Source organism: Somniosus microcephalus, chromosome 19 (assembly GCF_052327205.1).
Source record: "Somniosus microcephalus isolate GS21.2 chromosome 19, FLI_Smic_1.0, whole genome shotgun sequence".
NCBI lineage: Eukaryota > Metazoa > Chordata > Chondrichthyes > Squaliformes > Somniosidae > Somniosus > Somniosus microcephalus.
In genome coordinates this window covers 76,543,415-76,557,593 of record NC_141005.1, presented here as the reverse complement: position 1 = coordinate 76,557,593, position 14,179 = coordinate 76,543,415, and the positions used below count along the sequence as shown (strand labels likewise).

The 14,179-nt window shown below is 49.4% G+C and overlaps 2 protein-coding genes across 3 annotated transcripts in view; both read right to left on the bottom strand.

Moving 5' to 3' along the window:
* LOC147104924 (serine/threonine-protein phosphatase 4 catalytic subunit-like) overlaps positions 1 to 14,179 on the bottom strand; it is an 847,849-nt gene that overhangs the window by 184,478 nt on the left and 649,192 nt on the right. The window lies entirely within an intron of this gene.
* The window catches only part of LOC147104926 (glutathione hydrolase 5 proenzyme-like), a 141,928-nt gene that overhangs the window by 31,109 nt on the left and 96,640 nt on the right, over positions 1 to 14,179 (bottom strand). For both annotated transcript variants that reach the window (XM_085962064.1, XM_085962063.1), the window contains exons 7-8: positions 13,372 to 13,502; positions 12,417 to 12,598 (exon numbers count right to left, since the gene is read on the bottom strand). In XM_085962064.1, coding sequence (XP_085818190.1) covers positions 12,417 to 12,598; positions 13,372 to 13,502 — 313 coding nt within the window. The remainder of the gene's footprint in view (positions 1 to 12,416; positions 12,599 to 13,371; positions 13,503 to 14,179) is intronic.

Below are 14,179 nucleotides of genomic sequence, written 5' to 3'. Positions count from 1 at the left end.
CTGCTCCAAATTGGCAAGGTGCTCATTGTCGTTTTCTCCTGTTACAAGGATGTCGCCTAGGTAGCATTGAGTCCCCGGAATCCCTTGGAGGACTTGCTCCATAGCTCTTTGCCAGATAGCTGGAGCTGATGCTACTCCGAAAACCAGTCGATTGTACTGGTACAGGCCTTTGCGTGTGTTTATCGTGAGATACTTTTTAGAGGCCTCTTCAACCTCCATCTGTAGATATGCCTGTGCCAAGTCAATTTTGGTGAAACGTTTCCCTCCGGATAGTGAGGCGAAAATATCCTCTATCCTCGGAAGAGGATACTGTACCGTGTGACGGACCGGGTTTACAGTCACCTTGAAGTCCCCACAGATGCAAATTTTTCTCTGTTCTTCAGATTTATCATTATTCAATGTTTTCTTCATGACCGGGACGATGGGTGTTGCCCACTTGCTCCAATCTACCTTGGACAATACGCCTGCCCTTTCCAAATTCTCCAGCTCTGCCTCGACTGCTGGACGAATTGCGTATGGCACCGGCCTTGCCTTAAAAAACTTGGGAATTGCTGCATCTTCCACTTTTATTGAGGCGGTGATGCCTTTCAAGGTTCCTAGTTCCTGTTGAAACACTTCCTTGCCGTTGGCCAAGATGTCTTTTAATCGTTCAGGTATGACGTCATCATCATTTTTTTTCTTACTGGTCACCGTCAGTGCCTGAATGGAGTGCCAGTCTAAACGTATCTTCCTCATCCATTCACGTCCCAACAGCGGTGGACCACCATCTTGCAGAACGTATATGTGGTAAACCACTTTTATCGTTCACTATCGTTACACTATGGTTATCACTGTTTCTATCGTTACACTATGGTTATCACTGTTTACACTGTTGTATCACTACACAAGGTCACCTCTTGCCACGCTGTTATACCTGGGCTGACCACAGCTGACTCCGCCCATGGCTCCGCCTGCTTGCCCAGGTATAAAGGTGGTCGACTGGCTGGTATTCCTCCTTGTTGGATCCGATCACCCACGAGGGTGGGCTCTGTTATTTAGCCAATAAAAACCTATAGTTACTAACTTAACTCGTCGCTTTTCATGAACTGAATTGATAGGTATATCAATTTTATTGGCTAAATTTTGAAATGTCTACAACGGAGCAGCCAAACGACCAGTCAGACGTACAGCCCCAGCCAAACGGCCATCTACAACAGCCCCAGCAGCCGGCCTGGCTACGAGCCCTCCGGCCGCCGTACCTGGATCTAAACCCACAGGCTGCGAATTCAGCCCTCGACTTCAAACACTGGCTGAGCTGCTTCGAAGCTGACCTGGGAGAATCCGGCGTGCCTCCGGCATCCAAACTAAGAGTTCTGAACGCTCAGGTGAGCCCTAAAGTATTTGCACTCATCCGGGACATTGCCACATACAAGGACGCCCTCAACCTGCTAAAAGAACAGTATCGGAGCCCTGTAAACTCAATGTACGCCAGGCATCTCCTAAGATCCCGCTCGCAACAGCCAGGAGAGTCGGTTGATGATTTCTTACGGGCGCTGCAAATACTCGGCAGGGACTGTGACTTTAAAGCCGTAACAGCTGCAGAACATACAGATGGAAACATCTGAGATGCCTTCGTGAAAGGCCTTCGGTCAGACTACTCACGGCAAAGACTGCTGGAATCAAAGGACCTCGACCTGAAAACAGCTGCTATCCTCGCTCGCTCCTTGGAAGTGGCCCATCGGGACCTCGAGGCGTGCTCCAGGTACTGTGCTGCGCGACCCTGGGACTCGGGCCCGACCCCGGCCGCAATACCCCTCGCACCGCCGCCTCTGGGACCTACCACAGCGTCGGTGTCCCGGAACCGATCGGGACCGCCACCCCGGGTACCGGCTGCGACATCGGAGCCCCGCGATCGGGCCACCGGCTGCTTCTTCTGTGGCCAGGCGAAACACCCGAGGGCGCGCTGCCCTGCAAGAAACGCGACCTGCTCTGACTGCCACAAGAAAGGCCACTTCGCGAAGGCCTGCAGGGGGAAAGCCACAGACGCCAGCAGTGCCTCATGCGAGTTGTGGGGGCGGCCATCTTTCATCAAGGCCACAGATGCCAGTATCCCCTCGTGTGAGTCATGGGGGCGGCCATCTTTGATCAAGGCCACCGACGCCGGCAGTGCCTCATGTGAGTTGTGGGGGCGGCCATCTTCTCCGCCATTTTATTCAACGTCGTGGGCGCCGCCATTTTGTTCACCACACTCGACCGCCACCTTGTCTCCAGACCTGACCACCGCCTCACCCGCAGACTACAGCAGCTCGCTCAGCCATACACTAGCCTCCGTCACACTTGACCAAGCTCGCCCGCATCACCTGTCCAAGTCCATGATGGACATCAAAGTAAACGGCCACGCCACGACCTGCCTGTTCGACAGCGGAAGCACGGAGAGTTTCATCCATCCAGACACGGTGAGCCACTACTCCCTCACTGTCCGGCCAACGCGCAACCGGATCTCAATGGCGTCGAGGTCCCACTCTACAGACATCAGCGGCTACTGTGTTGTGACCCTGTCGGTTAGGGGCACGGAGTATAAAAATTTTAAACTTCTCGTCCTGCCCCAGCTCTGCGCTGCCGTCCTACTAGGGCTGGATTTCCAATCCCACCTTCAAAGTGTCACTTTGGCATATGGTGGGCCCCTCCCTCCACTCACAGTCTACAACCAGCAGCTTTTAAACCGCCCACCGCGTACCACCTGCGGCCTATCCACCCTCAAGGTCCCGCCACCCTCTCTGTTCGCTAACCCCACCCGCGACTGTAAACCCGTCACTACCAAGAGCAGGCGGTACAGCGCCGGGGACAGAGCTTTTATTAGCTCAGAGGTGCAGCGACTCCTGAAGGAGGGCATCATCGAGGGAAGCAACAGCCCCTGGCGTGCCCAGGTCGTAGTCGTTAAGACCGGCGATAAACACCGCCTGGTCATCGACTACAGCCAAACCATAAACCGGTACACCCAGCTGGACGCATACCCCCTTCCCCGCATATCTGATATGGTCAATCAGATTGCACAGTACCGGGTATTCTCTACCATCGACCTTAAATCAGCCTATCACCAACTCCCTATCCGCCCTGAGGACCGCCAGTATACCGCCTTCGAGGCGAATGGCCGCCTCTACCACTTCCTTAGGGTTCCCTTTGGCGTCACCAACGGGGTTTCGGTCTTCCAAAGGGAGATGGACCGGATGGTTGACCAGAACGGGCTGCATGCCACGTTCCCTTATCTAGATAACGTCACCATCTGTGGCCGTGACCGGCAGGACCATGATGTTAATCTGGAGAGATTCCTCCGTACGGCCCAACGGCTGAACCTCACCTACAATAAGGAGAATGTGTGTTTAACACCTCGCGCCTTGCCATCCTCGGCTGCGTAGTAGATAACGGAGTCATCGGCCCCGACCCCGAAAGAATGCGCCCCCTCATGGAGCTTCTCCTCCCCCACTGTCCAAAGGCGCTGAAGAGAACCCTGGGGCTCTTCGCCTACTATGCCCAATGAGTGCCCAATTATGCAGACAAAGCCAGACCCCTCATGAAGTCCACCTCCTTCCCCCTGAGGGCAGAAGCATGCGCAGCCTTCTCCCTCATAAGGGAAGACATTGCTAAGGCCACAATGCATGCGGTGGATGAGTCTATCCCTTTCCAAGTGGAGAGCGATGCATCCGACTTCGCCCTAGCTGCAACCCTTAACCAGGCGGGGAGACCTGTGGCCTTCTTCTCAAGGACCCTCCAGGGCCCTGAGATCCGACACTCTTCGGTTGAGAAGGAGGCCCAGGCGATCGTGGAGGCAGTACGACGCTGGAGGCATTACCTGGCAGGTAAACGATTTACCCTCCTCACCGACCAGCGCTCGGTCGCTTTCATGTTTAATAACAAGCTGAGGGGCAAAATCAAGAACGACAAGATCTTGAGGTGGAGAATTGAGCTCTCCACCTACGATTACGATATCTTGTACCGGCCTGGTAAACTGAACGAACCCCCAGATGCTCTATCACGAAGTACATGCACCAACGCGCAAATTGATAGAATGTAGACCCTCCACAACGACCTCTGCCACCCCGGGGTCACCAGACTTTACCACTTCATTAAGGCCCGCAACCTGCCCTACTCCATCGAGGAGGTCAGGACCATGACCAGGAACTGCCAAACCTGTGCCGAATGCAAACCACATTTCTTTAGGCCGGACAGAGCAAGCCTGATCAAGGCCACCCGCCCCTTCGAGCGCTTGAGCATCGATTTTAAGGGGCCCCTCCCATCCTCTGACCGTAATGTGTACTTCCTCAACATTATTGATGAGTACTCCAGTTTCCCCTTTGCCTTCCCCTGCCCAGACATGACCAGTACCACGGTCATCAAATGCCTGAACGACCTCTTCGCCTTGTTCGGGTTCCCGAACTATATACATAGCGACCGGGGCTCATCCTTCATGAGCGAGGAACTTCGCCAGTTCCTACTAGCGAGAGGTATTGCTGCAAGCAGGACCACCAGCTACAACCCCCGAGGGAACGGCCAGGTGGAAAGAGAGAACGCGACTGTCTGGAAGGCCGTTCTCTTAGCTTTAAAGTCTAAGGGCCTCCCAACCTCTCGCTGGCAGGAAGTCCTCCCGGCAGCGCTGCATTCCATCCGGTCACTGCTTTGCACTGCCATTAACGCCACCCCCATGAACGAATGTTTGTTTTCCCCAGGAAGTCGACTACGGGAACCTCGCTACCAACATGGCTGACTTCTCCGGGGCCCGTCTTGCTGCGAAAGCACGTGAGGGCCCATAAAATGGACCCCCTGGTCGAGAGGGTGGACCTCCTGCACGCCAACACCCAGTACGCCTATGTGGCCTACCCAGACGGGCGGGAGCACACAGTCTCCTTACGAGACCTCGCACCCTCGGGCACCCCTGAGACACCACCGTTACCCCCCACCACCCCCCCAAATCCAGCCCAGGTAGACGGCATGCCGGAACCCCACGAGCCTTCGCCGACCACGCAGACACCAGCATTAACATCGGATACTGCACCACCGCCGCCGCGCCGATCAGAAAGGCTTACGAGGCCTCCGGACAGACTGACATACCCGAACTGGTAGTACACTTCACCCCGCCGGACTCAAATTTAAACAAGGGGTGAATGTGGTAAACCACTTTTATCGTTCACTATCGTTACACTATGGTTATCACTGTTTATATCGTTACACTATGGTTATCACTGTTTACACTGTTGTATCACTACACAAGGTCACCTCTTGCCACGCTGTTATACCTGGGCTGACCACAGCTGACTCCACCCATGGCTCCGCCTGCTTGCCCAGGTATAAAGGTGGTCGACTGGCTGGTATTCCTCCTTGTTGGATCCGATCACCCACGAGGGTGGGCTCTGTTATTTAGCTAATAAAAACCTATAGTTACTAACTTAACTCGTCGCTTTTCATGAACTGAATTGATAGGTATATCAGTATAAATACAACTTCTGTATTTCCTTGCCGTTGTATACAACAGGCACCCTTATTTTCCCTTTGGGGTATACTTTCTGCCCCGTATATGTTTTCAAGATAACGGATGTGTCTTTCAAAGGTATATGCGGAAATAACCGCTCGTAATCCCGTCGACTTATGACGGTCAGAGCTGATCCTGTATCTAGCTCCATTTTAACTGGGGACCCCGCTATTGTGAGGGTAACCCAAATGGTCTGGTAATCTTCTTTGGCAATTACATTATGTAATTTGAGACAGCTTAGTCTCTTGTTTCCGGAGTCGCTATCGCTCTTCTGGTCTTCGGAGCTACTGTCCGTCATCATTTGTACCTTTCTGTACTTTTCCTTATTGATTTTTTTTCCTGTTCATGGATTTTGTGTTTCCAGATCGGCATACACGTGCAATGTGTCCAATCTTTCCGCATTGCCTGCATGCTTTGTCCTTGAACCAGCAGTCCCTTTGGTCATGGGTGGATCTGCCGCAGCGATAACATCTCTCGAAACCGTGTTATTTCATGGGCGCCGAAGTCCTGTGGCTTTTGCTGTATCTCTGCAGCTCCTCTTGCGGCTGCTTCATATGATACAGCCATACTGAAAGCCTTGTCCTGTGTCAAATCTTTCTCAGAAAGTAGCCTTTTCTGTGTTCCTTCACTTAGGAGACCGCAGACGAATTTGTCTCGAAGAGAATCTGTCAGTCCTGCCCCGAATTGGCAGTGCTTTGACAGCTTCCTTAATTCGGTGAGGTAATCAGCATTACTTTCATTCTTGTGCTGATTCCTCCTGAAGAATTTGAATCGTTCCGCTATCAGCAGCGGTGTTGGGTTTAAGTGCTCCTGTAGGGTATCAACAATCTCCTTAAAATTCTTGTCCCTCGGTTTGGCTGGAGTGATTAAGTTTCGTAACAGCCCGTATGTCCTTGTGCCCATTAGATTTAGAAGTACTGATGCCTTTTTATCATCCTCTATTTCATTTGCTGTGCAATATACCTCCACTCTTTCCACATGTGGTCCAATCCTCTATATCGCTATCGAAAGCAGTAATATTGCCAGTCTTAGGCATCCTGAAAAAAAAATGGCGCCTCCCGCGCTTTCCTGCCGCTGACAACGCTGTTCTCCGTGGTTTTTATTTACACAGGTATTTTTTTTTTTTAAATAGGTGGAGACTCGTTCCCGCCGGACTCTCTGGGACTTTTCCCTCCCTCTGCTTGGTCCGAACGCCGACCTGCTTTGCAGCACCGGCCGTCTCCCGAGTGCTCCACCCTCTGTCTCTGTTTGCCTCCGCCTTCGCTGCTCGGCCCCGCTGCAGAGCAAGCCGATGGAGCCCCAGCCCACCGCCCAGGAAGGATTATTGCAGTACCTGCCACCAGCTCGGCTAGCTGGTGAAACCACAGTTTTTTTTTTTCTTTCTTGTTTTTCTTCGACTTTCGTCTGAGGAATCGATCTCCTTGAGGTGTTGCTGAATTGCAGGTAAGTCCGTTTCCAATTCATCGCCACTATTGTATCCATGTGTTGATGGAGACACGGAATGCAGGAGTTGGTTTCACAGGTGTTTACTGAACAAAGTCTGGAGGTGAACTAACAGATACAAGACACTATACAGGCTTATATAGCCCGAGTGGCCATTACCAGCATTACAGTACACAGGGGGCTCTTAAAGGCACATACACCACAGGCTGCGAGGTTGCTTCCACAACTTTGAAAATCATCCCCACATCTCTTGGTCATTGGCACCAAGGGCTAGATCTTGACCTTGTGTGAGAGTATAAAACGGGTGATAGCGAGTCGGCAGCTCATTTTACATCACATTTGCATTGACTTAAAAAAAAAAAAAATTCTTGAACAAAAGTAGGTGCAAAAACCTGCCAGAGAATGAGAGGGGGGATGAGAACTCCTGCCCCTGCTGTACGCTCAATGAACCACTGCTGATCCCAACGACTTTTCCACAGTCAGCTTCTTCAAATCGTCGATTCCTTAGAGCGACGTTCCTTGGAAGTTCACCTCTAGGGGAAGGTGGGAAATGTTATGCTGATAAAGGGTTTAAATGCCTGCAGAAGCTTAAAGTGCCAGCCATCATCAAGAGATGTTGAGGCCAATTCATTAAATATTTTCAAGAAGGAGTTAGATATATTTCTTAAGGCTAAGGGGATCAAGGGATATGGGGAGAAGGCAGGGACAGGGTACTGAGTTTGGATGATCAGCCATGATCTCATTAAATGACAGAGCAGGCTCGAGGGGCCGAATGGCCTACTCCTGCTCCTATCTTCTATGTTTCTATTTTGTAGGGATTACAAATTGTTTGACACTGTCTTAGACATCTGCTGCAGGGCACTGAAGTTTTCAGTGACTTTTGTGGAAGAGCTGCTGGCTCAAAGAACGCTGAGGAGGGCGGCTCTGTTCTGGATGGAGAGGAGTGGATTATCCAAAGAAAGGAGGCAACCATGGCTGTAAGCACCACCTCCACGACCCCACACATGCCTCTCCCTTGGATGCTCAGACTGCTGCCACAGAGCCTTGGGCGCTACAGTGGAAAGGGATGTCCTCTTTCACCTTTCAAGTTTCAGGGCTTCACTGAACTGATCAGCACCATTTGGTCTGCTTTGCCACTGGTCAGTTGCTATCCAGAACCAAATGCCCATTACTGGTGCCATGGCAGGAATACACTCACCTGATGATGTTGTCTCTGAAGATAACAGCACATGCCTGACCTCCCATCAGCCCCCCTCACACCCTGAACTTGTGGCAGAGAGGGTGTAGGGTCAAGCTGTTCCTCCGGCAGTGCAGGAGGTGAAGCCTGCTGCAGGTCCATCTCAGGTCTTGGCACAGTCCCAAGAGGCAGTGAACAGGGGCAGGGAACGGGGCGAGGACCTGTTAGGCTGGACTTGTGGCCATTATTACGCCTGCACAATTTTCCAGCAACACTTTCATCAGACACCAGCGATGTCCACCCAAGTATGGGAATTTACTTAAATAATGGCGATCCCTAAAGGATTCCACTTTGCAACCAGCACCATTCCATTATACAAGCAGATACTTGTTCTCCTACCAGCTGCCACAGTGCCATCATTTGAACACAGTCCAGCATGTTCACGTGTCTCAGTGGATCCTGAGGGACCAAGGCTACCCTCTACACCCATAGCTGATGATCCCTGTCCACGGTCTCAAGATGTCGGCTGACACCTCTATAATTAGGCCCATTCTCCCACCACAATAACCACAGAGCACACAGTCGCTAGGGTCTCGCATTGTGGAGCTGTGCTGCCTTTACTGTGCATCCACCCAGTGTTGCACCTGACAGTGCACAGTAGAGAAGCTTTACTCTACCTGACCTGGGAGTGCTTGATGATAAAACAAGCTACGTGAAATGGTCAGTTATTTATTCTCCACCATGAACATCCCTCATCTTAGAAATTTACAGCACGGAAGGAGGCCATTCGGCCCATCGTGTCTGTGCCGGCCGACAAAGAGCTCTCCAGCCTAATCCCACTTTCCAGCTCTTGGTCCGTAGCCCTGCAGGTTACGGCACTTCAAGTGTACATCCAAGTACTTTTTAAATGTGATGAGAGTTTCTGCCTCTACCACCCTGTCGGGCAGTGAGTTCCAGAGGAAGAACACGTTAAAAGCCTGCCGTTTGTATTGTGCTCAGTGGAATAGCAATCACTTTAAAGAGGGAAGCTATTATTTATAAAGAAGCTTTGGTTTGGAAAGAGCTGATTTGTGAAATTGTATTAGAGGAAGAGAAACTTTCAGTTCCATTGACATTAACCTTAGAGAGCGTCTATACAACTGCTGTGAAATGAATCAGCACAAAGTACTTGCCATGCAAAATTTAGCAGAGTTTTTGAATAGAATAACATAATGATGCAAACCTGAGTGGTTTAGATGAGCTTTTTTTTAAATAAAACTTCAAGATTAAATGTCAGATGGTTTGCAATTGCCCTCTAGACCTCTAGGTAATTACAGCCTCATTTCCTGGTGTCCATGCTTTACATCAATATATACTACGTATGACATTTGTGGTTAAAATTCTTAATTTAAAAATAAATGTTGCTAAGAGTCCCAGCTGTTTCCCGAAGCAGTCTATAAATTCTGTAATGAGTGATGTGCACAGGTGGGTGTTGCTGCTGCTTTCTGGCGATGTTAATGCAGATCTGCTGGTAAACGAGCGAGTGAGCTACAAGGGAATATGCTGTACCGTGTAACCACATCAGTCACCAAAACGGCCACTGCCACAGTCCTGGGGCAAGAATACAGACTTGCTGATCGAGCAGCAGAGTTGTGACTGACTGACTTGTAGCAGGAGCTCAATTATGGCATGATCACAATAAAAGCAATTACATTTTGCTTACAAGATATAAATTTGACAGCAGAAACATTTTGGAGAACATCGCCTCGGGTGAAGGGTTTTCCTTTTTAACTGGATTTTTATGCAAATTTTAAATGAATAATTCTGTAATCTGCTGTAAAAGACAACATTGTAATATCATTTCACCTGTTGAGGTGGGACAGGCATGGCTCGGTGGGCAGCACTCTTGCCTCGGAGTCAGAAGGTTGTGGGTACAATTCCCGCTCCAGAGACTGGAGCGCAAAAATGTACGCTGACACTCCCAGTGCAGTGCTGAGGGAGTGCGGCACTGTTGGAGGTGCTGTTTTTCAGATGAGACGTTAAACTGGGCCCCCGTCTGTTCTCTCAGGTGGATGTAAAAGATCCTGGCCAATATTTATCACTAAAACAGATGGCCTGGTCATTATCACATTGCTGTTTGTAGGAGCTTGCTGTGTGCAAATTGCCTACATTATGAGTTTTAAGACCGAGCACAATACAAGATTAGATTAGACCATTCAACCACAGGTGGCAGGGGAGTCCAGAAAGGGGTCACAGTCTAAGGATAAGGGGTAAGCCATTTAGGACTGAGAGGAGGAGGAATTTCTTCACCCAGAGAGTGGCGAACCTGTGGAATTCTCTACCACAAAAGGCAGTAGAGGTCAATTCATTAAATATATTCAAGAAGGAGTTAGATATATTTTTTGAGGCTAAAGGGATCAAGGGATATGGGGAGAAAGCAGGGACAGGGTACTGAGTTTGGATGATCAGCCATGATCTCACTGAATGGCGGAGCAGGCTCGAGGGGCCGAATAGCCGACTCATGCTCCAATCTTCTATGTTTCTATGTCATGTTCAAGGCCTGAAAACAGGTCCAGACTAAATTCTACCCTATAAAGTTAAGAGGCCAATTCAGCCCATCAAGCTGGCCACATCTAGAATCCATGTATAATTCTAGCATGGAGACTTTTTTTCTAGATCATATCACCGGTTGCTTTCTAACTTCAGGGAACGCCAGCTCCCTTCCTCAAAGAAAAGTTCATATGGCCTGTCATTATATTTTAGGGGGAAAAATCTTGATAAACACAAAGACTTCACCCACTAACATTGAAGTTTATAGTCGTTCTTTGTGTCAGATTTAATCCGATGAATTTCTAATCTTTTCATCCAATGAGGTTTAACATTAAAATTCCTTCTTTATATATTTATATAGAAATTCAATTCTATGTGCACGTAATTTTCTTTTGCATCCCATTTAATAAATGTATTAAAAGTCTCTGAAAGAAAGACTTACATTTATATAGCGCCTTTCATGACCTCAGGACATCCCAAAGCACTTTACAGCCAATAAAGCACTTTTGAAGTTTAGTCACTGTTGTAATGTTGGAAACGCGGCAGCCAATTTGTGCACAGCAAGCTCCCACAAACAGCAATGTGATAATGACCAGGTAATCTGTTTTAGTGATGTTGGTTGAGGGATAAATATTGGTCAGAACACTGGGGAGAACTCCGCTGCTCTTCTTCAAAATAGTGCCGCGGGATCTTTTACATCCGCTTGAGAGCAGACGGGACCTCGGTTTAACGTCTCATCCGAAAGACAGCACCTCTGACAGTGCGGCACTCCCTCAGCACTGCACTGGAGTGTCAGCCTAGATTTTGTGCTCAAGTCTCTGGAGGGGTACTTGAACCCACAACCTTCTGACCTGAGAGGTAAGAGTGCTCCAGCTATTAACAGCATTCATTTAATCAGACAGCTGTGGCGCGCTGGCGGTTGACACTGTCTCGCTGTGAGATCCAGATGCTGTTTTGGTGCGATCAACTAAAACTGTAACTTAACAAAAATACAACAAATGAAACTTAACAAATTAAAATTTGGTTGGCCGGGGGGGGGGGGGGGGGTGATGATGCACTCCAGTCCCCACGGCACCCAGCGGTCGTGGAAGGCCTCGAGCGTGCTGGCGGACACCGCGTGCTCCACCTCCAGGGCCGCCCGGGCGTGAACGTGGCCGCGGAAGAGAGGCAGGCAGTCGGGCCGGACGACCCCCTCGACCGCCCGCTGCCTGACCAGTTAATGGCCACTTTGGCCAGGCCCAGGAGCAGTCCTAGGAGGAGGTCTGCTGATCTGCTCGCTCCCCTCCGCACTGGGTGACCAAAGATCAGGAGCATGGGACTGAAATGCAACCAAAAATCAAGGAGCAGGCCCTTCAAATAATGGAAGAGAGGCTGCAACCTCTCACATTCCGTGTATACGTGGAACACGGACTCCTCCAGGCCGCAGAAAAGGCGGGCAGCCTGGGAGGATCCAGGTGTGTAAGCAATGGAATCCTCTGATGTCACCACAACATATTCCGTGTATATTTCTAGTGCACTGGTAAATGGGTTGGAGTCAAATTCCTGTCTGTACTATTGTAACAAAACCATTGATTTTAACAGTAAAGATTCTAATATTACTCAGGAATTACAGGTCTTTGGTTATGTGACACAATTTGATTACTGTGCTTGGATTATAACCAATAAGCATGTCCCAGAAGGCATGTGATTCACCTGATCTGCTTCCTGGCATGTGATTGGTCAAAGATTAAATTGGTATTAGGTGGCAGGGGTACTTCTACTTACGGGTAATTGATGGAGCTGGTGGCGGAAACTGCATTGCCATCTCTGTCCAGCACTGAAATGTGACTGGTGCCGTACCTCTCCATTTCCCGAGGGTCAGTGTTGTAGTATTGTGGTGGGTGGGCTTGATTGTCAATACGCTGCCGTGTGGACACAGCGAACGCATCAGAGAGCAGCACAGATATCTGGAATTACAGCAAAAAGTAACAGGAGTAATGGCTGGGAACACGGCATGGATCTACCTCCACTCCCACAGTACTGAGGGTGGGGTATATCAGAGAATATTATAGTGAGGAGTCTGGTATGTCAGAGTGTTACAGTGAGGGGTGTGGGGTATATCAGTGTTCCAGTGAGGGGTGTGGGGTATATCAGAGTGTTAAAATGAGGGGTGTGGGGTATATCAGTGTGTTACAGTGAGGGGTGTGGGGTATATCAGAGTGTTACAGTGAGGGGTGTGGGGTATATCAGAGTGCTACAGTGAGGGGTGTGGGGTATATCAGTGTGTGGAGTGGTACTGAGCCCCACATACCATCGGGTGAGGACTTTGCTGTTTGCTGTGTTTGTTGTTCCTGCCCATGGCCATAGTAACAGTGTTCCTGGGTTAAGGAGCGGGACATCAGCCTGGGTTCCCACACCTGGCTGGTACCTGATGTCCATTACTGGAACATGCAATGTGTCGGCTTCAAATGGGTTCTGATCAGGCTTGGATTTGACTCCCCCCGGGGTGAAATAATTGGTCTCGGCTGGCTGACACATGAAGAATGCCAACTTGAGCAAAGTTAGTGGAGTGCTAACCTTACCTGTGGAGCCGAACTCCAGCAGGAATGGGCATGTTCAGGAGCCAAGGGGAGAACATCGGCCAAAATTTTTTTTAAAAACCCCAGAAAACCCATGATTCTACGTAAATAATTTTAATTGCTAATGTTTGTGGCGAGAGTATAAAAATAAGACCACTAACATCATGTGGTTGGACCTCAGGGTCTGTTATTTTACTCAGCTGTCCATTTCCAAACTTTAAGGCCTCGATGATACGATGATACGTCAGCGCCCTCTGACCTTCCTTCATGGACTCAGGAGTAAAGTTAAAGCCTATTGGAGATCAGAAAAATATTTTACCATTCAATTTACTTGAAGTGAAGCACAGAACTGCCTTTGTGTGTTTATCGCTTGAATTAAATTCTGTCAACTAGATGAAGGTACTTGCATATCCAAATACATCAATTACTTCTTTCAGCAATGGAATTCATACATGTTCATGCCAGATTGTGTAACCACCCTGTCCATGTTCAGAGCTGATTCACAAGACAAAGGATGGAGAAATAAATGATCACACTGCCAAATCCCATGGCTCTGAAATTCTCAAGGGAAACTAGGGATGGGCAGTAGATGCTGGCCCTGCCAGTGACACCCGCATCCTAAGAATGAAAACAGCCCAAGTTAGATACAGAGTAAAGCTCCCTCTACACTGTCCCATCAAACACTCCCAGGGCAGCTACAGTACGGGTTAGATACAGAGTAAAGCTCCCTCTACACTGTCCCATCTAACACTCCCAGGGCAGGTACAGCAAGGGTTAGATACAGGTTAAAGCTCCCTCTACACTGTCCCATGAAACATTCCCAAGGCAGGTACAGCACGGGTTAGATACAGAGTAAAGCTCCCTCTAAACTGTCCCATAAAATAATTCAAGAGCAGGTACAGCATGGGTTAGATACAGAGTAAAGCTCCCTCTACACAATCACATCAAACACTCCCAGGGCAGATACGG